This window comes from Heterocephalus glaber, unplaced genomic scaffold (genome assembly GCF_053883595.1).
Source record: "Heterocephalus glaber isolate CG9 unplaced genomic scaffold, H.glaber_assembly_v1.0 deba00001504, whole genome shotgun sequence".
In the NCBI taxonomy this organism is placed as follows: Eukaryota; Metazoa; Chordata; class Mammalia; order Rodentia; family Bathyergidae; genus Heterocephalus; species Heterocephalus glaber.
Window position 1 is genome coordinate 6,426,785 of NW_028258324.1, and position 24,013 is coordinate 6,450,797.

The following is a 24,013-nucleotide window of genomic DNA, read 5'->3' on the forward strand; positions in this document are numbered from 1 at the left end:
AAGGGCAGAGTTTCTCAAGGCTTGGCATTTGGGCTGGATGAGTGTTGTTGTAGAGAACTGTCTTGTGCATTGCAGGATGTTCAGCAGCGGCACTGGCCTCTGCTCACTAGGTAACAGTATCACCCTCAACCCTAACAGGAAGAATATAAAATATCTCCAGACATTGCCAAATGTTCCCTAGGAATGGAAAATTGCCACTAGTTGAGAAATGCCAGCACAGACAACTACAAAAATGTAGAAGTCTTTTGCCCCTCATTCACTGTCACTGAACTAGCCCACACACTCTTCCTTGTAATTGTTTTATCTCCAACACCTGGCATATAGCTGAGGCTCATTAACCTTTTGTAGATGTATTTTGGCTCAGTCCTGCTCAGCAGAGGGCAGCACAGGGAGTCAGAGGGAGGATTGTCAAAGTGTAGTCCCAAGACCTGCCACACTAGTGTGACCTGGGTCATTGTCAGAAATGCAAATCCTGGGGCTCTCCCTAGACTTACTGATTCAAAAAGTTTATCACTTTCCACAAAGTCTATCTTAAAACCATTACCATCAAAAGTGGCCTAGTAACCAACCTTGGCCACCCTCACCCCTATGTGAGCTCCCACTTTCAAGCTTGCTTATTGGTTTTCCAAGGAGCTCGTCAGAGCCTTATTGACCTATGCTTCACTTGCTTATCTCTGTTGAAACTCTGAGAAGGTAGGGACAGCCCTGAAAGAGGAGTGGATAATTTGATTTGAATTCACATCCTTCCGTGTACTGGCTTGTGACCTTGGGAGAGGTGCTCATTCTTCTTGAGTTTTACTATTGACATCTGTAAAATTGAAATAGTTGAATATACTTCATAGAACGTTTATTAACTAAAAGGACTTTCCCAGAAAAAAGTAAAATGATGCCTCTTTTTCTTTTTTTGCATGGAGACTAGCCAAGATGGGGGAGGTAATTTGGGAGAAAGGCAGCTTAAAATGAAATATGACCTTTAAAATATGCTAAATTGGTAAAGGAATGCATGAATTTGTGAGTTGTGCTTTACACTTTATTTTAATTTAGTTTCTTCTGAAGAAAGCCTTTGAAGTAATGCTGGCAGGGTCTTCTCTGTATCCTTCTGAGGTTAATATATAAATTACCTAATGGGCCAGTCTCCAGACAATACAATTTGCTTAGTTATTGACATCAGGTTCCTGGAAATGATGGCACTCATAAATATTTCTCCTTTCCTCCATTGTTTAAATCTTTATTTCTTCAGGGAGTGCCAGTGCTTGATACTGACTATTTTTTTCCTTCAGAATTTATTGAAGCAGCTACTTTATGGAAAAGTGATTTCTGTACACCCACCAGCTCTCCTACCAAAGCATTGCGATGCCTCTTTGCTGATTGTCTGCACCCCCACCCTGGGCTTGCCTGCTTGCATGATAGCACAGGTCTGCCCCTGCTCCTTATCAGAGTGTGAGTTCATCTGGTGCAGGGCTGTGTTCACTAGATTTTTGCATTTCCAGTGGCTGGTACTCTGGCCAAAGCAGGGGACTACATTCAGGAGTGTGATGATTCACTAAGGCACCAATATTATGTGTCCATCCTCTGCTGGTGAGTTGCCTCCATTCCGTGATGTGTAGACACCTGAAATTCAACATTTCAAAGAATTAAGCCTGGTTTTCCTCATTTATGTGCCAGTTACCTAATTTTGCAAAACAAACCATTTCTAAAAGTACTGATCTGAAACAATTATCTCTCATGTTTCTGCGGGTTGATTGGGTTGGTGGGCAGGTCTTGCTCAGGGCCTTGGTCAGATGGTGGTTGGAGCTGGAGCCATTGAAAGCTCCTTGGCCATATGTCTAGGACTTGGCCTGGAAGGGCTGGATCACCTGGAGGTGGTCAGTTATCTCTCCCAGCCTCTCCATGGAACTGGTTTGGGATTCGTCATAGTATGCTGGTCTCAGAAAGGTGGCACTCCTTTCACCCAGGCTGAGTGGCAGCTTCAAGTCATCTTATGATCTCAACACATCAGTTCTGCCACATTCTACTAATCAAGCAACTCAGATTCACAGGAAGGGAAATTAGACTTCGTCGCTCAACAGCAAGAATAGCAAAATGGAAGCTGTCCTAAATCTACCGCATATTCTAACAGGTGAAGTTGTTGTCCTTGCCAATAATTCTTTCAAATCCTCATTCCCAATATTTTTTTTAAAAAGTGATGTCTATTGAAATGAAAATAGAAACACATTTAGTATTTTTAAATCATCATTAAATCCTGGATCTGTTTACCCACAGTTATATTATTCTTTATAAATTTTTCTTCCTAAATGTCTTTTGGATTCATCCCTCTCTCCACTTCATTTTTCACCTCCCAATTGTGAATCTTCATTATTCCACCATTTTTAATGACAATGATGTCATCACTTCATCACCTGCTTCTGATTTGTCCTCCAGACCTCTATGAGATTGGGTTTCAGAATACATGAATACTCCCTTTTTTTCCCCAAGAACTTTTGTTGGTTCCTTCTTCTTGTGTTATTACCACTTAACAGTTCTTTTTCCTTCCTTTTTGTGATTTCCTTCAGATGTACAAAAAAGCACAGCAAATGATATAATGAATATTTCTTACCCGATTAAACAATATTATTTTACAATGTTAGTTTTTTTAAAGAAATAAGATTTTACAGATAGGGTTGAAGTCCCTTTGCTTCCTTGCCCTGATCCCATTTTCTAGTTTTCCTTCCCCGAGGGGATCACTGTTCTAAAGCTGACTTGTGTTATTCCAAGTTTTGCCTTAACATGCACTTAATACCTAGCACAGATGCTTCTCAACTTATGATGGGGTTATGTCCAATAAATTCAGAGTAAGTTGAAAATATTGTAGGTTGAAAATGCATTTAGTACCCCCCAAAATAGTACAGCTTAGCCACCTAGTATACTGTAGAGTATTGGTTTGTTCCTTTGTGTTTGCATAAATGATGCAGAGGCTGAGTCTCTGCCTCTGCCCTGTGGAGAGTGTAGTAATGTCTGTTGCAGCTGGGGAAAAACATAAAAATTTAAAGTACAGTTTATACTCAATGTGTATGGCTTTTTAAAAAAATAGTAAATTGAACCATTGAGAATCAGTGATCATCTGTATTTTGATGTTAATAATTTTGCATGGATGGCATTACACTTCTGGGATGTTTTCCTTTAGCCTCTCTTGCAAGGTTGGGCATCCTGTTGTGGTTAGATAATATCAATTTATACCACTTTTCTCATATGATTTTGAAATTTATTCTTATTGAAGCATGTAAACATAAATTATTAATTTAATGCTTAAATAATAATCCCATGAATGAATATGTGCCAACTCAAAAATTCCCTTAACATTTGCATGCCCTTTTAGATCTGCAGTCTTTACATACATGTGTACATACATGTATCTTCTTGTGCAACAAGTGTAACAGTTTGTATAGATATCTATTTAAAATGAAATTGCTGGATCATCTCCCCCCCATTAACTTTATTGGTACATTTTAGGTATAAAATACAGTTACATTCATCATTGGGATCTTGTACCTTTACATGAGTCTCTTGGTTCTTATTCTTTTTCCCCTTCCCTTGCCCTCCCTTCACCCCCTCCACCCTTCCCTATTTGCAAAGACCTTGTTTCCATTTTTTTCCTCTTATATTTTTTCCTTTCCCTTTTTTCCCTTCCCCTACCCCTCCCAACTCCCCTGCTCTTTTAGACCTTTCCTTCCTGTTACACAATATCAGTTATACATTTTTTAAATTATAATATTAAGATCTAGGAGACATTACCACAGATTTTACAGAATTTAAAAGGATATAGAAAGCATATTACAAACATCTTTTTTGAAATAAATTTGACAACTTCTAAGAAGTACCTTGGAAGGCAAATTAATGAAACTAACTCTGGAGGAAATATAAAATTTGAATAGCACCTATTAAAGAAAGTATATTCCTAGCTTGAAAACCTACCTATATGACAACAGCAGGCTCATAAACATTTTAACTGATAAATTCTATCAAACAATTAAAGCAGAAAAAAGGAACACTTCTTCCCTCATTTTAGGAGCTCAACATTGTGCTAATCCTAAAACTGGATAAAGATAATAGAAGAAAAAAGTATGAACATACATAGAAATTTGTTTAACAAAACAAACTATTAGAAGTCAGATCTGGCAGGATGTAGAAAGTGGTTTTGTTATAGGGATGGCAGTGTTGGTTCAGCATTGGAAGATCCACCCCCAAAAGTCATCATTTTAACAGAGGAAAGGAAAAAGCCATATGATCCTGTCACTAGTTGGAGAAAAAGTATTGGACTAAATTCTACAGCTGTTCATGGTAAAAGCTATCAGGAGACTAGAAGTAGAACAGAACCTTCTCAACAGATTAAAGACATGTACTCCATACTTCCAGTGAGAATGCCTTATATGAGTGGAGAAGATACAGTGCTTTCTCCTTAAGGTGGGGAACAAGGGCAGATATGCCTTTATCTGTCCATTAAACTTTGAAACCTAGGCCCAAACCAAAATAGTCTGGCAATAAAATGACACAACTAGGATAGGATTGGCATGGCAGAAACAAAATCTTTATATGCAGATGAAATGATCATCTACAGAGAAAATACTAAGAAATCTCTAGAAGCCCCTAGAACTTGTACTTGAATTTAGCAGGATTAGAAAACACAAGGTATATATAAAAATTCAGGTCTGTGTATAGTTGGTATAAATGAAGAATTGGATATTGAAATTTAAAAGTTATGTAGGAGTACAAAGGACCTAGAAAAGTTAAAAAAAAACCCACAAAAACAGTGTTGGAAGATGTTTAGTACCTAATTTTAAGACTTCTTCTAAAGCTACAGTAATCAAGGCAGTGTTGGTGTAAGGAAAGACATATAGATCATTTGAATAAAACAGAGAATCTAGAAATAGAACTACACATATATGGTCCACTGAGTTTTGAAAGATTATTTAACATTAGCATTTTATAGAATATAAACTCAATTCAAGAGCTGAGGAAGAGATAGTGTTTTCAGCAAATGGCACTAGAACACCTGGTATCTGTATATAAAAAATTAACCTCAATCCTTTTTTCCATACATGAAAATAACTTGAAGGGATCTATGAACCTAAATAAGAAAGCCTAAAAGTATAAAACTTTAAGAAGAAATTATAAGGGAAAATGTTTATGAATTCAGGGTAGGCAAGAACTACCTAGGATACAAAAAACATGATGTATAAAAGAAAAAAATTGTTAAATGACATTCTATCAAAATCTAGAACTTTAAATGACATCATTAAAATGAAAAGTAGTCCTTAAACAGACCATATTTACAATGCATATAACCTATGACCAGAATATATAAAGAATTCTTAGAGCTCATTAATAGACAACCCAATTAAAAAGTAGACATAAGAAGATGATAAATAGCCAGTATAGCACAAGGAATGGTGTGCAACTCTAGAATCAGAAAAATACTAATCAGTACAATAATAAGATTGAATTATACACTCATTAGGGAGATGAAGTTAAAAGTTTTAAAAGCCTTGTCATGACTTTTTCTTTTTGTTGGATTCTCCCCCTTTGCGTTTAATTTGTCATGCCCAATGGATTCATTCTTCTGGGTTTCCTGGGGTTGTGATCCTCATTGTCTTTTCCTAGGGTATTGTGTAAAATGTTTTGGAGTGCTGGTTTGGTATTCATGAAGTTCCTGAAGTGCTCTTTATCATGAAAGTATCTTATTTCTCCATCAATTTTGAAAGAGAGTTTTTCAGGGTACATCAATCTGGGTTGGAGGCTGTTTTCCTTTAGGGCTTGAAATACATCACTCCAAGCTCTTCTTGCCTTGAGGGTTTGCATTGAGAAGTCTACTGTGATTCTGATGGGCTTTCCTTTGTATGTGATTTGTTTCTTTTCTCTCACTGCTTGTAGAATTTTGTTCTTCTGTTGGGTTTCTGGAATCCTAACTATTATATGCCTATGTGTAGATTGTTTTTGATTAAGACTAGCTGGAGTCCTATATGCCTCACTTATCTGTATGTCAAGTTCTTTTCCCCTCCTTGGGAAGTTTTCTGCCATCACTTCTGTGAAAAGTTTTTTTATGTCATCTGCACTCTCTCCTCTTTCTTCATTGACTCCAATCAGTCTTATGTTACTCTTTTTTGCATCGTCTAGCAGCTGCTGGATTGATTTCTTGTGTTTCCTTTCAATTTTGAAGCAATTTTTCTTTTCCTGGTCACTAAGTGCAATCTTATCTTCTATATCTGAAATTCTATCCTCATGTTGGTTCATTCTGCTGTGCAGACTTTCGATGGAGTTTTTAATCTCCTGGAAATCTGTTTGTATCTGTTTTATGGATTCCATTTGTTTCCTATGTTGGGATTCCATCATGTTCCTCAGATCCTCTATTTTTTTATCTGTGTCCTCTCTAGATTTATTAATCATGTCTTGCACCATGAGCAAAATCTTTGCAGTTATCTGAGTAATTATTTCTGATTTCATTTTTCCCAGATCCTCTTTTGTTGCCAGTTCAGAGAGTCCAGGTGGTTGAGTATCAGATTGTTCCATCTCGTTTCCCTTTGAGGTTGCTTTAGGTGATCTGGAAGTCTGTTTTTGTGGCTTGTTTATGTGTTTTCTCATTTCCACTGGGGGTGGGGGGGATGCTTCTGGCACCCACGTGGCTCACCTTCTCTGCCCTAGGAGCTTGGGATGGCAGCAGGGGAGCTTCCTTCCAGGTGCTGGGACCGGCTCACCTTCTCTGCCCTTGCTGGATCATCTTTACTAGATATTGGCAAATTGCTCTTCATAGTGAGAATTGTCAAATAATGTTCCCATCAGCCATATTCATGACTTCTAATTTTCTTATATCCCTGCCAACTCTTGGTATTCTCACACTACTTACCTTTGGCTAGGCCAGTGGTGGCAAATCTATGGCATGCTTGCCATAGCAGGCACAGGGAGCCCTCTCTGTTAGCATTAGAGCCAAGTCACCCCAGCAGCAGACCATTAGAGAACAGCACAGTGTTGGTACTTTGTGATAAATAAGTGGGTTTTGGGTTGCAGTTTGGGTACTCAGTCTCTAAAAGGTTCACCATCATCAGGCTAAGAAAATAGGAGGAAAATGGAATTTTTTAATGTTTTACACAGGGCCTTTGTCTTATTTTTTATTTTGAGACAGGGTCTCACTACGTTGCCTAGGTTGGGTTGGACCATGCAATATTCCTGCCTCAGCCTCCCATTACTATTATTTTAATATGCATTTTTCAGTTACAGGTAAGACTAAAGACCTTTTCATGTGTCTATTAAGCATTCAAATTATGTCTACTGTGAATTGTATGTTCATATCTATCTTCCATTTTTCTATTGCATTCAGGAGCTTCTATTGATTTGTAGAAATCCTCCATATAGTTTGGATAGTAATGTTTTTACTTAAATGTTTATCATAGTCTAGTTGCTTCCTATTAATGATATTTTTTGTTTGTATTTAACTTTTTAATTTACAGTAGACCCTTGACTTACAATCAGCCCTCATGAACAAATTGAGTTTATAAGTCAGGTTGGTCAATTGAAGGCTCAGGCTCCTCTACACAGAAGAGCTTTCAAAGTCTCTCTCCTGTACACAGGCAGATCTCAGTGTCTTTAGAGAGGCATTGGCCCAGGATTTCTCAGGTAATCCCACACAGGAAAGGATGCTGTAATGTTCCTTCCAGAACTCTTTAAGGGTTAAATCTGTACCTAAGACCATCTGGAAGCATAAGTGGCCAGCATTCTGGTCGCAACTCAAGACTTGTTCATAAGTTAAAACTCAAATTCCTGTTGTAATCCAAGTTGTTTATATTTCAGGCCAGTCATAACTCAAGGGTCCACTGTACTTACATTCATCAACTTTCTCTTTTTGTTTTCCAGTGGGGATTGAACTTGAGACCTTTGTACTAAGCTATATCCCGAGTCCTTTTATTTATTTATTTATTTATTTATTTATTTATTTATTTTTGAGATAAGTTCTTGCTAAATTCTCCAGGCTAGGCTTGAGCTTGTAATGCCTCAGTCTTTCTGAGTGCTGGATTACAGATGTATGCCAGCAGGTTTGGTCAGCCTTCTCCTTTATGGTGTGTAATTTACTATGCCTTTTTTGGAATTTTTCTAAAGTCAATGTTTTTAGTTTATATTTTATCATATTGCCTTTGGAACATCTTTTATGTGATTTATAAGTTTAAATGTAATAAACATATATACTTTGCTTAAATGATAAAAAGACTTCAGAATGTTTTCTTTAATTAGCCCCCTCCCATCTACCATATTATTATTATTATTATTTTTTTAAAGGTTTCAAAACATTTATTGTTGACTCAGTGCGATCACGGAACAAGATTCCTGATTAAGCACATTCAACTGTCCAGCCAATCATATTTAAGCTTGATATGGTAATCTTGACCATGATAAAGAATGTATCATTTTGTTACTCTCGGGAGAGAAATATGCTGCATCTCATGTTTCATTCTTTATAGTCCCAGCTTGGTCCTGCTCCAGTGTCTCCTCTTGGAGTTGTACGTGATTTTATTACCAGTCTTCATCCGAATCCATTGAGGAATGGGACAATTCTGCTTTTGCTTCTTGGCCAGGAATCGCTTGATTCTGAAAGTCTTGTGAGAAGACATGGTTAGGCTCAGAGGCAAGTGGATGCATGCAATGGCGGACAGAAGCAGAAGCATATTATTATTGCTATTATTGTATTTTAGTTATACTTCATTTTAAGACACTCCAAATTATAATTTTTCCACAGTCAATACTCATTTAAAACCTATCTATATGCATTCAAATGCTTTTCTCATTGCTTCCTGCATTCCATTTTTGTTTCTGCTTTTAATTTTCTTCTTACTGAAATATAGCTTTTAGCAGTCCTTTAGGTGAAAATCTAGAAGTCGTTTCTTTGTATGTTCTGAGGATTGAACCCAGGGCCTTATACATGATAGGCAAGTGCTCTACCACTGAGCTACGTCCCAAGCCTTTACACTCATTTTTGAATAATAAATTATCTGAGTATTGAGGTTTTAAAAACGCTTATATTATTCTCTGACATTTGTTGATCATCAGATCTCATTCACTTGTTGATTTATTTTACCTTCTCAATCAAGTTCCAATTTGTTCTGATTATTCATATTTTCCTTCAGTTTTGGGAAATTTACACTCATGGACCGCTTCAAACATTTCCTTTCATTCTCTGTGTCTTCTAGAATTTCTATTTTACCTTTGTGAATTCTTCTCACTGTACACTATTAACTTCTCTGTCATATTTTTTCTTTTATTTCTCTTTGCTCCACACTAGGTACCTAAAGTCTTAAATTTTTTTTCTGTATAGGACAGACTGTTTAAAAAATTAATTCTAGCTCTAGTTAATGTACTCTCAATTGGTAGATATTTTGAAGTTTTTTCAGATCCACTTTTTGTTTTATGTTCTTTAGATTCTGATAGTTTTGTGCTCACCTATTATTTCAGAATATTAATACCTTATATTGTCTTCTTAAATACCTTTAGCGTATTTGCTTTACAATTGCTTTCAGATTATTTATGGCTTCAGGCTTGTTGATATCACCTCTCCTCTTTGTGTAACATTCTGCCTCCCTTCGGGGTGGTTAATTTGCTTTCATAGTTGTAAATTTTTCTGCTGTGATCTCTTTTTCATTTTCTAAGTGTGGGAGAGATTTCTAGGTTCCTAAAGTTATGACATGGCAATTGCATTCAAATATGTTGAATGTAACAGTTAATTGTTCATTAATTATTTTATACATGGGTAATAAAAATGTAGACTATATTTAAATAAAAAATTATTATAGCAAAGACACATTGCCATTAATTTCTCCCAGTAATCGTCCTCTCATTTGGAACACACATATCCTATCATTCTTGCTAATCTTTGAACCAGTTCTGAAAGTCCTCTTTTGTGAGTGTCTTTACCAGCTGTGATAAAAAATATGGTGACTGCTGCTGCCAAGTGCTGTCCAACAGAAAGGCAGACTTGTAAAAACATTATGTTGTGTCCCCATCCAACTTATTCACCAGATATGCACCATGTATCTTTTGGCTCTTCCCCAAAGTCAAAATGACCATAAAAGGTAGATGTTTTGGATTGATTCAGACCATCAAAATAGCCACAAAAACACAATTAAAGATGGTTAGGAAAGAGGACTCCCAGAACTGCTTAGGAAAGTGGCAAGAACAGCGGGATAAGTGTGTTTAAAGTAGGGGGTATATTTGAGGAGGGCTAATGGCAATGTGTCTTACTGTAATAAATTTTTAAATATTTAAACATTGTATTTTTAATCACACTTCATATATTTGTTATGGCTCAGTACTTAGATTATAGGTTTCTTCCCATAAATAGGCAAACACAGCTAGAGATTTTATATTCACATTTGAATGACTAATTGATTCCATCTCTGTCATTTACTAGCTGTTTGACTTTTGGCAAGCTACTTAACCTTCCTCTCACTCAATGTCATCTGCAAAATGGGTCTAATAATTGTTGAAATTCAATGGACTGTGGAGAACTTGGCCCCTAGAACAATGCCTGGCACAAGTAAGTGCTTAGTATTACCTGCTGTTATTCATTCCAGGAATGCCCTCACATCCCACCAACTATAGTGAGTCACACCAAGGATTTCTCTTTCCTTGCTTAATGCAAGGTAGAGTGTATTTCAAAGGTAGCTTGAGCTAATGGAGAAGTATATCCAGCTTCAAAATGTTTCTCTCTGTGTGAATATTTTTAGTTACCTCTTGTTTTTCCAAGCTTGAATCTTAGGGGGTCAACAATTAACTGATATTTGATGAGTGTTTAACTTCTGGGATATTAGAAAGAAGCAGTTAGATCTAGTTCTTCCTTCCTACCATACTAAGCTATGCATGCTTTTGACTTATCTGCAATTAATGAATACTTTATCAGTGATGGAATGTATTTTATTACCTCTCTGATCCTCCTTGACATTGCTGGACAGATTTCAGACTAGCTGACATCATTGTTGGCTTTTGTGAATTGTCTCAGTACAGCTGCCTTTTTGTATCTTTGGCCAAATAGAGAAAACAGCAACTTGTAGATACAGAGCCTCTATCGAGACTAAATGAGATCAGTTAACAAAGGCAGAAAGACACAGCAGTTACTCCCCATTAGCACTGAGTCATTGAGAAGGAAGACAACAAGCTAATTCCAGTAAAAAATGATTACAAACATAGATTATCTGGTACATTCTAGCACATTAGATAAAATGCCTCCATCTATAGAGATGTGGATGCCATGCAAAGCTGTGCCTCCAGGAAAGCAAGATGACATAGTGGGAAAAGCAGTGGACTCAATCAGAAGGGCTGGCTGTGACCTCAGGGAAATGCTACAGCCTCAGATGTTTCCTATCTAAAAAGGGAATTATAACTCCTTCCTGTTTCCTATTAGGTGCCATCAGGATGTGGGGCAGTGATGGCTATGAGAGGACTTTGGAAAGGTGCAAAATGCATGTGTTAGTTTACTTAACCCCCACATGAATTTTGGAAGTGGGTGTAGTTGCTGACACCACTGTATAGATGAGAGATAGGCTTGAAGTGATTGAATCACCAGCTCGTGCAATTTATGGGCTATAGAACCAGGATTTTATTCAGATAGCCTAATGCCAGAAGGTATGAAATTTAACTGGTAGGCCACACAGCCCTGCAGCTGGGTGCTCAGCCTGTGGGCTCCCAACTCATTTTCAGTGGTGTCATCTTCCCTTCACCTCCTGTTCCTCAGGAAAAGTAGAATTTGTCCTACTCATCTTATTCCCATTCATAGTTCCTCTCCTTTCCCTATTTGTTTGTGCTACCATTATGAATATTGGAAACTACCCTGGTTTGGGTGACTCTGTGGCAAATCCAAACACATTCACTGGTTCACACACAATATTGAGTTAAATTGCATTTGTGCGACAGCTTCTCTCCACACAATCATTCAGGTCCCCACACTGAAGGTAGCCCTGCCGTCTTCAACTTTTGCTGCTTGGGTTGTCCTCATCCTGGCCAGAAGGGCAAAGGCACCAGAGCACCCTGTGGGAGATCACTGGCAAGAACTCCAACATAGAGCCTGCAAGTGAGGTCCTCCACTGGCAGCCCTGCCTCAGCAGCCACTTCACAGTATGGAAGGGATGGCACAAGTTTTGGTACATTGTGGTGTCTGCCACAGGGATCTTGATTACTAGTTGGTGATATTATTATTGTTGAAATTGTATTTCTTTGAGTTCCCTTAATTGGGTTCTGCTGGATGCCATGGGGAGTTATGGACTTGTGGAAAGGTGTTTTTGGTCAAAACGTGCTCCTTACTTCATTATTGTATACTGATTATTCCTGAACTAATACTGCACAAAACTGTCACACATGATAGTTACAGGGAGACAAATTTCTCCTTATGACTATCTCAGACCTACTCTCAACATTTCAACAGGCTTTGGGTTAATTGCCTGATCTTTCTTTCCTCAAACAGTATTTAATTTTAGTGTGATTATACTTTTATATCCATTTTTGAGTCTTAGCTATGCAGAATTGGATTAATCCTAACCCTTCCTTTATTATACATTGTCATTCACAGGACCTTGCATGACACATTATTTATTTGCTTATTTATAATAATAAAATAAACCATGAACCTCTATCCATGTGAAAACTAGAATGTTAGCAATAAAGTGTTTACCATGAGTTCCTTTGCAATTCCTCCCCCTTAATTGCATATCCTATATAATCACTATCCTAAACCTTATGTTTACTATCCCTTTGCTTTTGTGTGTGTGTTTCTGGTACCTGGAATCAAACTCAGGACTTTGCGCCTGTGGGGCAGGCAGAGGAACCACTAAGCTAAATCCCCGGATCCCTTTGCTTTTTTTTTTTTTTTTTTTAAGAAATAAACTTTATATTTTAGACAAGATTTAGGACCACAGAAAAACTGAGTTGAAGGCACAAAGTTTTCCCATAGCTCCTTGCCCTCCCCGCCACAGCCTCTTACATTATCACTATATTCCATCAGAGTGGAACATTTTTTATATTGATGAACCTACCTACAATGGCACATAATTATCATCTGAGGCCATAGTTTACATTAGCCTTCACTCTGAATGTAGTATGTATTCTATGGATTTAGCACATTTAGAGCAAAATATGTCTACCATTACAGTATCACTGCTTTAAAATTCCTTCATGGTCTACCTATTCATCCCTCCCTCCCCACAACCACTGCCAACAACTGAACTTTCTTACTGTCTCTGCAATTTTTCCTTGTCCTGAATGTTATATAGTAGAACCATATGGTTACTATGTATCCTCCATAGATGGTATTTTTTTCTCACTTATACTTCTGAATAATGCTCCGTTATCTGATGCACCACTGTTTCTTTGTCTATTCATGTATTGGACACCTTGACTGCTTCCAAGTTTTGGCAATTATGAATAAAGCTGTTATAAACATCCATTTGGAGGCTTTTGTGTGGACATAAAGTTTTAGCTCATTTGGGTAAATGCCAAAGACCATGGTTTCTATATCTTATGGTAAGAATGTATTTATTTTTGTAAGAAACTATGGTACCAACTTGTCTTCCAAAATGGCCATATTATTTTTATTCTTATAAACAATGAATGAAAGTTCTTGTTCCTTCATAATCATGCCACAGCTTTTGATGTTGGCAGTATTCTGGACTTTGGGCCATTCTAACAGGTGTATAGTGATAGCTTGCTTTAATTTGAATTTTTTTAATAACATGATGTAGAGCACCTTTTCATACACTTATTTCCATCTATATAATTTCTTTGATGGGATGTGTGTTTAGCTTTGTGGCTCATTTTTAAATCAGATTGTTTTCTTTTCGTTGAGTTTTTAAAGTTCTTTGTATATTTTGGATAACAGTTCTTTATCAGATATGTCTTTTTTTTTAAACCATGTTGGGGATCACACCCAGGGCCTCTCACATGCTAGGTGAGTGCTGTACCAATGAACCACACCCCATCCCTTGGCAGTATCTTTCATAGAACAGAGCATTTTAATGTTAATGAAGTCAAACTTATGTGTCCTTTCTTTCATGGATTGTGCCTTTGGTGGTGTAACTAAAAATATCTTAGGATATCTTGGTTTTCTCTTATGTTACTTAGGAGTTTTATATTTTTACACTCTGTTTAAATCTGTGAACCATTTTTAGTAAATTTCTGTGAAGGGTAAGGGCTGTGTGTGTATGTGTCTGTCTACCTACCTGCCTGTATGTATTTGTGTGTGTATGTGTGACTGTCCCTTTGTTCCAGCAGCATGTGTTCAAAAGACAATGCTTCTTCTATTGTATTCTTTGTTTCTTTGTCAAAGATCCACTGATTATACTTGTATGTGTCTGTTTCTATGCTCTTTCTTCTGTTTCACTGATCTTGAACCAATACCACACTGTCTACTATAGCTTTATAGAAAGTCTTGGAGACAGGTATAGAAAGTCTTAGAGACAGGTAGTGTCAGCCTTACAACTTTGTTGTTTTCCTTCAATATTGTGTTGGTTATTCTGTTTTACCTTTCCATGTAAACTTTAGCATGACTTTGTCAATATCCACAAAATAACTTGCTTAGATTTTATTGTAGTGCATGAGTCTTTAGAAAAAGTTGAGAAGAACTGATGTCTTGACAATGTCTAGTTTTCCTACCTATAACATAGAATTTCCCCCATTTATTTACCTCTACTTTGGTTTCCATTTTCAGAGTTTTGTGGTTTTTTCATACAGATCATGTATATATTTTGTTTTATGATGAGAAAACTATTAAGTTAGATATTACTGTTACAGTTTTCATTGGAGGGAACTAAAATAAATGTTGCAGTGTTTTTTTTTTTTTTGGTACTGGGGATCGAACTCGGATCCTTGCGCTTGCGAGGCAGGCGGCAGAGCCACTGAGCTAAATCCCCGGCCCCTGCAGTGTTTTTAATTTTAAATTCCAAATGTTCATTGCTGATATATAGAAAAGTGTATATTATCCTTGCATCTTGAAGTCTTGCTCTAGTTGTTTATTAGTTCTTGTTTCTTTTTATTGTCGCTTTCAGACATAAACAATCTTGTTATCTATGAACAAAGACAACTTTTTTTTCTTTCCTATAGGTATAGCTTTTATCTTCTTCTCTAGTCTTATTTTATTAGTGAGAATTTCCAGTGTGAGTTTGGAAAGCAGTGATGATAGTGCAAATTCTTGCCGTATTCTTGATCTCAGTGGGAAATCGTCTAGTTTCTGACCATTAAAGTATGAGATTTGCTGCAGGTTTTATGTATTCTGTGTCAGGTTAAGTAGATTCTCTCTATTCCTAGTTTGCTGAGAGTTTTTATCATGAGTGCTGGATTAGAAAGGATAGAATCCTTTTTATGCCTCTATGAGTCTTATATGATTTTTGTTTAGCCCATTGATATGATGTATTATAATAATTGATTTTCAAATATTAAGCCAGCTTTACATATTTGTGATGAATCCCAATTGATTTTTGTGTATATATATATATATATATATATATATATATATTTTATACAATGTTAGATTTAATTTGCTAAAAGTTTTTGTTCAGGATTTTTGCATCTATTTGCATGAGATATAGCAGTTTGTAGTTTTCTTATAATACTTTTGTTAGGTTTGGTGTTAGGGTGGTGCTGGCATTGTGGGATGCGTTAGGGTATATCCCTTTTTCTGCCTTCCATCCCTGAAGGACATTGTGGAGAACTGGTATATTGTCTTTCTTATATGTTTAGTAGAATGCACCAGTGAACACATCTAGGTCTGATACTTTTTCTTTTGTAAGATAATTAATTGTTGGTTTAATTTTTTTAATACATATGGACCTGTTCAGGTTGTCCACTTCTTCTTGTGTGAATTTTAGCAAATTATGTCCTCAAGAAACTGGCCCATTTCATTTGAATTGTCCAACTTGTGGTCACAGAATTGTTCATGATATTCCCTGACTAACCTTTGAATGTCCATGTGATATGTAGTGATTTATCCTATTTAATTTCTGATACTAGTAATTTGCATCCTTTTTCTTTTCTTTCTTAGTTAACCTGGCTAGGAGTATATCAATTTTATTGACCTCTCAAAGAAATTTTGGCTCTGCTATTTTTTCTATTGATTTCTTGTTTTTAATTTTTATTAAAATTCTTGTTAATATTTCTTTACTTAGAATTTAACTCTTTTCTTGTTTCTGAAGGGAGAAGCTTAGATAATTGATTTTATATCTTTCATCTTTTCCAACATATGCATTCTGTGTTATAAATATTTCTCTAAGCACTTTTTTCACTGTATTCCACAAACTTGATAAGTCGTATTTACATTTTCATTTAGTTCAAAACATTTTTTCTTGAGATTTAATCTTTGACCCATGTGTTATTCAGAAGTATGTTGCTCAATCTCTGTGCACTTGGGGATTTGTTCAGCTATCTCTGTGTTATCAGTTTGTAGTTTAATTTCAATATTAGCTGAGAGAAGACATTGCATGATTTCTTTTCTTTTAAAATAAGGTTGTGGGGTCGGGGATTTAGCTCATGGTTCCACCACCTGCCTTCCAAGCAGAAGGTCCTGAGTTTGATCCTCAGTACCAAAGCAAAAACAAAACAAACAAAAAAACAATAAATTTTTGAAAATAAAATAAGGTTGTGATGGTTTTATTGGTACATTTTAGGTATACAATATAATTTCATTCATCACTGGAGATTTGTACCTTTACATAATATATCTTGATTCTTTTTTTCCCCCCATTCCCCTGCCCTCCCTTCAACCCCTCCAGCCCTTTCTGTTGTTTGTTTGTTTTAAAGACAGGGTCTCACTATGTAGCCCAGGCTGGCCTTGAACTCCTGGTGATCCTCCTCCCTCAGCCTCTGGAATGCTGGCATTACAGGCCTGCACCACCATACCAGCCTAGGTTGTGTTTTATGTCCCAGAATGTGTCCTATCTTGGTAACTGTTCCTGTGAGTTTGAGAAGAATGTGTATTCAGTGTTGATGGATAAAGTAGCCTATAGGTGTTCATTATATACAATAGATTGATGATAGTGTTAAGCACAACTCTGTCTTTATTGATTTTCTGCCTGCTGAATCTATTTCTGATAGAATGATGTTAAAGTCTCCAGCTATAATCATGGATTCATTTTTGTCTCTTTGCAGTTCTATTAAGTTTTGTCTCATGTGATATTACATTCTTTTTATGTACATGCACATTAACTATTATTATGTCTCCTTGGAGAATTAATGCCTTCATTATGTAATTTTCCTCTTTACCCCTAATAACTTTTCTTATTCTAAAGTTTGCTCTGTCAAAATTAATATAGCCACTTCATGCTATAGTTTGTAAGTATGTACCATGCTTTGATTAGTGTTAGCATGGTACATCTTTGTTCATCCATTTACTTTCGGTTGAAGTGTGTCTTTATATTTGAGGTGGATTTCTTGTAGAGAACACATAATTGAGTCTTGTTTTTGTTCTACTCTGACAATCTGTCTTTTAATTAGTACCTTTAGGGTCACATTAATTCTACCATATTTGCCACTTATTTCTATTTGATTGCCCTTTGCTCTTGTTTTTGTCTTTGTTTTTAATTTGCCTTTTCTGATTTTAATTGAGCTTTTATGGCTGCCTTTTTCTCTTTTCTTAGTATAATAGTCATACTTTAAAAAAAACCATTTTTAATGGTTACCCTAAAGCTTATAATATACATTTCCAACTAATCTGAATCCATTTTCAAGTAGCACTATACTGCTTTATGGATAATGAAGTCCCTTATAAGAAAAACATGTAATTCTAATTCTTCCCTCTTTCCATAATAACATTGCTGTTGTTCACTTCACACACACACAGACACACATATGTTTTATAACCATATACATGAGATACATAATTAAACATATTATTGCTATTGTTTGCAGCAACCTTTTATTTATTAAATCAGCTAAGAATAAAAAAGGTTTATTTAACCTTCAGTTATTACTTTTCTAATGTTCTTTAAGGAGATCTGACCTATATCATTTTCCTGCTCTCAGAAAACTACTTTTCATATTTCTTATAAGGCAGGTCTACTAACATTAAATTTCACAATTTTTTGTTGGACTGAGAAAGACTTTCCCTTTTTTATTTTATGTATTTAAGGTGTACTACATATTTTGATGTACATAGTGCAGTGACTATGACAATCAAGCAAATTAATATATTCACATTCTCAGTTACCCATTTTTTGAATCAAGAACACCAAAATCTTGAATCACAACATGCTTTTTGAACTATAATCTTCACATTGTACATTAGATCTCTAAACTTACTCATTCTACATATCTGTAATTTTGTATTACAAATTATGCTTTGACCTGCATCTTTCTATTTCTTCCCTCCCCCAGTGATCACCATCTTATGCTCTATTCCCATCCATTCAATTTTTTGCTTTAGAATCTACATATAAGTGAGAGTATGCAGTATTTTTTCTTTTTGTGTCTGGCTTATTTCACTTAGCATAATGTCCTTCAGTTTCACCCATGTTGTGACAAATGACAGGATCTCTTATTTTCAAGATGAATAATATTCTTGACATAATATGTAACATTATATATAAATATATATCACAATTTCTGTACCCATTCATCTGCTGACAGACACTTAAGTTGTTCTTGTATCTTGGGCGATTGTAAATAATGCTGCAATGAACATGAGAGTGTAGATATCTTTACAAGGTGGTGGTCTCTTTTCCTTTGGGTACATACCCATAAGAGGCATTGCTGGGTCATGTAACAGCTCTATGTTTAATTTCTTTAGGAACTTTCATATAGTTTTCCATAGTGGCTGCACCAATCTACATTTCCACAATGGTGTCTGAGGGCTTACTTTTGTCTTTAGTCTCACCAACACTAGTTATCTCTATTTAAAAATTTTTATTAATACATGTTTGTAGTTCATAAAGTTTACCTTCATCTTAGGGAGTACTTACATGTACATAATATATCTTGATTTTTTCTTATTCCCCTTTTCCTCCCCTCCCACCTCCCTTTCTCCCTCTATCTCTAGATTCCCTTTTCCTATTTTCATGATTATTGTTATGTTGCTATTATATTTTGAGTTCATCTTTATGACATATTTACATTCATTGTGGGTATTTGGAAATGGTACACGACACATCTTGAAACTTGATAGCCACCATCCTAACAAGTATATTTGCATTTCCCTGAATGTCAGTGGTGTTGGTCATCTTTTCATGTACTTATTGGGAGAAATTGCTATTTAGATAGCCAGATCCTTTACCCATTTTTAATCAGGTTAATCTGTTTCTATGCTATTGTTATATGCCTTTAGATGATCAGATATTGAGTTGTGTGAGTTCTTTATATACTTTTATTTAACCCCTTATCAGATATACAGTTTATAAAATTTTTCTCAATGTGTAAGCTGCCTTTGTATTTTGTTAATTATTTCCTTTGTTCTGTAGAGGCTTTTTAGTTTTTTGCTTTTGCTTTCAAAGCTTGAGTTTTTGATATGATATCTAAAAATCATTGCCAAGCCCAATGTCAAGGAACTTTTCCCTTATATTTTTTCTAAGAGTTCTATTGATTTCAGATGTTGCATGCAGATCTTTTATCCAGTTTGAGGTGTTGTGCATGGTGTGAGCTAAAGGTCCAATTTCATTTTGTTGTATGTGGGTATCCCATTTCCCCAGCACCATTTATTGAAAAAGCTGTACTTTTCTCATATGTCTTCTTGATTCCCTTTCTTATACTTTTGAAGGATAATTTTGCAGGGTAAAGAATTTTCTCAACACTAAATATTATTTTACTCCACACTCTTCTTGCACTCATGGTTTCTGAGAAATTGGATGTCATTTTTGTCTTTGCTTCTCTATAGATGAGGGGTCCCCCCCCTCTGGTTTCTTTCAGGACTTTTAATTTATCTTTCATTTTCTATAGTTTGAAAAATGATATAACTATGTGCAATGTTTTTGCCATTTATTCTGCTTGGTGTTCTCTGACATTAATTTGAGGGGAAATACTTCAAATATTTCAATTTTTCAAAATTTTCCTATTTCTTCTCTTGGGTATCTCATTATATTTGTTATGCCTTTTGTAGTTGTCCTGCAGTTCTTGGATATTTTGTTCTGGTTTCTTTCACAGTTTTGGTTCTCCTTACTTTTTAGTTTTGGAGATTTCTATTGAGATGGTCTCAAGCTCAGCAATCCTTTCCTCAGCTTTCTCTAATCTTTCAGTAAACCCATCAAAAGCGTTCTTCATTTCTGTTACAGAGTTTTTAAAAAGTCTCTAGCATTCCCTTTTGGTTCCTTAATGAAATTTCCATCTCTCTGCTTACATTGTGTATTTTGCATGCTCTCTACTTTGTCCATTAGAACCCTTAGAATATTAATGATAGCTGTTTTAAATTACCAGTCTAATAATTCCAACTTACCTGCCATATCTGAATCTGGTTTGGATGCTTATTGTGACCCTTCAAGTCATTCATTTTGCCTTTATTGGTATGTCTTATAATATACTGTACCTCTGGATGTGATATAATAGGTGAAAGGAATTGGTGTAAATAGGCCGTTAGTAATAAGGTGGTAAGATGTGGAAGGAGAGAGTTTGTACTTAGTCCTGTGATCAGATCTACTCTTAGGAAGCCTGTGCTTCTGCCCTGTGAACTTGTATTTCTTCATGCCACCCCTCCTTCTGATGGGACTAGATAGCTAGAGTGGGCTAAGATTGAGTATTTACCTTCTCCTATGTGCCATGTTACACAGGGGCTGGAATTTGGTATTTCCTTTTGCATGGGTTGATTAGACTCTAATAAAAACCCACCTGGTAGGCTCTGCTTAGTTTCTCATGAGCTTAGACCTTGCTAAGAAGAACAAAATGCTTGGTTGATCAGAGATTTATCTTTTCAAAGCTTAATTTCTTCATTTTTCAGTTTACTGATTTCTGATCTAATGTGTAGTATTTTAGTATCTCTATATTTCTTTGGGATTTATTTCTTTTTTAATTACTAAGTTGGGAAGTTAATTTCTAGTGGATTTGCATTATTGAAGTTTTAGTTCTCTGCACCTCATGTAATTGAGTCCTACAGGATTCTGGAAGACTTTCAGACCCAGAAAGATCAATGGGCAGGACTTTATCCTTCTCTCGCTGTTGCTGCCCCCAGCCCAGAGCTGGCCACAGGTGGTGATCTGAGGGGCAGTGATAGTTCTCTTGGTGATAGTTTCAAGGTCGAAGTGTGGAGCTGCCTTGGAGTTAGACTATAACCCCTTGAGGTTTAGATTAGGAACCTGGGGAAATAGTTGTCCATCAACACACAATAACGTAGGATGGAGTAGAACCTATGTCATGAGATGCCACAGGCTGTGCTCTTTCTGTTTACCCAAGCACCTCCTCAACACAGCAAAGTGTTTATTTTACAAAGTGGCAAGGTCACCTGCATAACCTTGTGCAAATGTGATCAACATATGAAGCTTTTATTTTTATTTGAGAAAATACAGTAGAGGGACGTATGATATTAACAGCAAAAACTATGCAATTTGCTCACTGGGTGCACGTGTGTTTTGTTTTCCTTACCATTACTGACTGAATATTTTTTAAAACTTTTATTTTATTGGTAATTTTAGGTATACAATATAATGACATTCATCATTGGAAATTTGCACCTTTACATAATCTCTCTTGGTTCTTATTTTTCCCCCTTCCCTTGCCCTCCCTTCAACCCCTCCATCCCTCCCAATCTACAAAGACTTTGTTTCCATTTTTTCATTTTCTCATATTGATTCCATTCCCTTCTTTCCTTTCCCCTACCCCTCCCACTTCCCCTTCGCCACTTTTCTTCCTATTTCACATTATCTATTATACCTTTTAGTCCTTATTTACACTTTAAGTTTCTCACACTAGAGAAACTATTCAGTATTTACACGTGTGTGTCCTATTTATTTCACTTAAGAGCATTGCCTCAATGTGCATCCAATTAGGTATGAATGTCTCTAATTTCTCATTTTCTATGGCTGAGTAGTACTCCATTTTATTTTAAAAACCCCCACATTTTCTTTATCCAGTCTCCAATTGGTGGGCAATTGGGCTGCTTCCAAGTTTTAGCTATTACAAATTGTGTTGCTATGAACATGGGTGCACATATATCACTGTGGTATGATTCTTTTAATTCTCTGGGGAAGCTACCCAGCAGGGGAATAGCTGGATCAAATGGGACTTCCAGTCCTAGTTCTTTGATATATCTCCGTACTGATTTCCACAGTGGTTGCACCAGCCTATACTCCCACCAGCAGTGGAGCAGGGTTCCTCTTTCCCCACAGCCCCGCCAGCATTGGTTATTGGTTGATTTCATGATAGCAGCCATTCTTTCTGGAGTGAAGTGGAATCTCAGTGCTGTTTTCATTTGCATCTCTCGAATGACCAGTGATGTTGAACATTTTTTCATGTATTTATTTGCTATTTCTACTTCTTTGTCTGAGAAATGTCTGTCCTAAGTTCTTTGTAGATTCTGGATAGCCTTTGTCTGAGGAACAGCAGGTGAAAATTTTTTCCCACATTGTGGGTTGTCTCTTCACACTGCTTGTGGTTTCTCTTGCTGTGCAGAAGCTTTTTAATAAGATGGGATCCCAATTGTTGATTCTTTATGCTAGTTCATGGGCAACTGAGGTTTTTTCATAAAATCTTTTCCTACACCAATGTCTTCAAGAGTTCTACCTAACCTCTGTCCCAGCCGATTCAGCGTTTCTATTTTAATATTTAGATCTTTAATCCATTTCCATTTTAGTTTAGTGCATGGTGAGAGATATAAGTCTAGTTTTAATCATTGGCAAGTTGAAACCTAATTTTTCCAGAACCATTTATTTAAGAGGCTGTCTTTCCTCCAGTGAGGATATTTGTCTCCTTTGTTGAAGATGAGATAGCTGAGTGTGTCTGGAATTGTTTCTGCATCTTCTAATCTGTACCACTGGTCCTCAAGTTTGTTTCTTTTCCAGTACCATGCTGTTTTAATCACAGTAGCTTTGCAGTATAGTTTCAAGTTGGAGGTTGTGATCTGACTGAATATTTTTTGTGCCTGTTGGGTGCCAAGAATCAAACCTGCAGCATTGTAACATGAACTAAAATCTTGCTTTAAATATTTTACTTTGTACCTTTTAACTTATGAGTAGAATGACTTGAGGAAGGAAAATGGTAGAAATATCAAGGATTAAATAAGCAAATAACTCTTTATCAACACTGTGGGAAAGACAGTGTTGTTTATTACAGTAAAACAACTGATATTCTTGTTTCTGAAGAAAATGAAAATTAGTACTTAAAAATGATGTACAGCATTCTGCATGCCTGGTTTAAAAGGGAAGAAATAACATTTAATTTTGCTAAAGTCTCTTTTGTGTCCCTTCTGGGCTCTTACATCTTTTATTTTATTTTTTTGCAGTCATGACCTGGATTAGGACTTGGCTTGTATGGGGCAGGATTGTCCCTGGAACACCTGGTTCTTAAAGCCTGGAGAGAAGGGTTGCACAAGTTCTAAACATTCAGGTCCAAAGCCAAGGCCTGGGTGGCTGTGTTGCTTTTGCAGCTTAGTTTAAATTAGAAACTTTCTACTTTCTCAACAAAAAGTTTACAGAGATACAGATGTTTTAAAAGAATTTTATAGCATATAACTTCTGCAAGACAGGCATTAGCCTCAGGTTGCTTGATTCTGAATACATGGAATGCAACCAATTCAGATTATAGAGTCTGCACCTTTGTTTCTGTAATAAGGGGCAATCAATCTCACTGTTACGTTAAGGTTGAGTGTATGTAAGTTTACATTTTGTGTTGTTTATTTAAATAGCTCCTTCATTCTCCCTACATATGTCTTCATGTGATTTAGCTATTTTTAAAATTTAAGTATGAAAATCCTGGTTGTATTTGCTTGTAGAACAACATACAAATTATAGGCACTGCATGTTTTGATGTGGTAAAACTGAACCTATTCTCCCTGCCTCCCAAGCTTGAACTTAGAAGTTTAGTCCCATCAATTGTCCTGCAACACACT

General features: G+C 36.2%; 2 protein-coding genes across 3 annotated transcripts in view; one reads left to right on the forward strand and one right to left on the reverse strand.

The window, feature by feature from the left end:
- Positions 1 to 24,013, forward strand: part of Col6a6 (collagen type VI alpha 6 chain) — a 166,845-nt gene that overhangs the window by 12,059 nt on the left and 130,773 nt on the right. The window lies entirely within an intron of this gene.
- On the reverse strand, positions 8,452 to 8,823 carry LOC106009004 (large ribosomal subunit protein eL39-like). Its single transcript, XM_087186152.1, has one exon. It carries the CDS (start codon positions 8,685 to 8,687, stop codon positions 8,478 to 8,480), a length of 210 nt encoding a protein of 69 aa, XP_087042278.1. The 5' UTR covers positions 8,688 to 8,823; the 3' UTR covers positions 8,452 to 8,477.

What these genes read in the sequence shown, in the direction of transcription:
- LOC106009004 (XM_087186152.1), bottom strand. Translation starts at nt 8,687, where the DNA reads ATGCTTCTGCTTCTGTCCGCCATTGCATGCATCCACTTGCCTCTGAGC.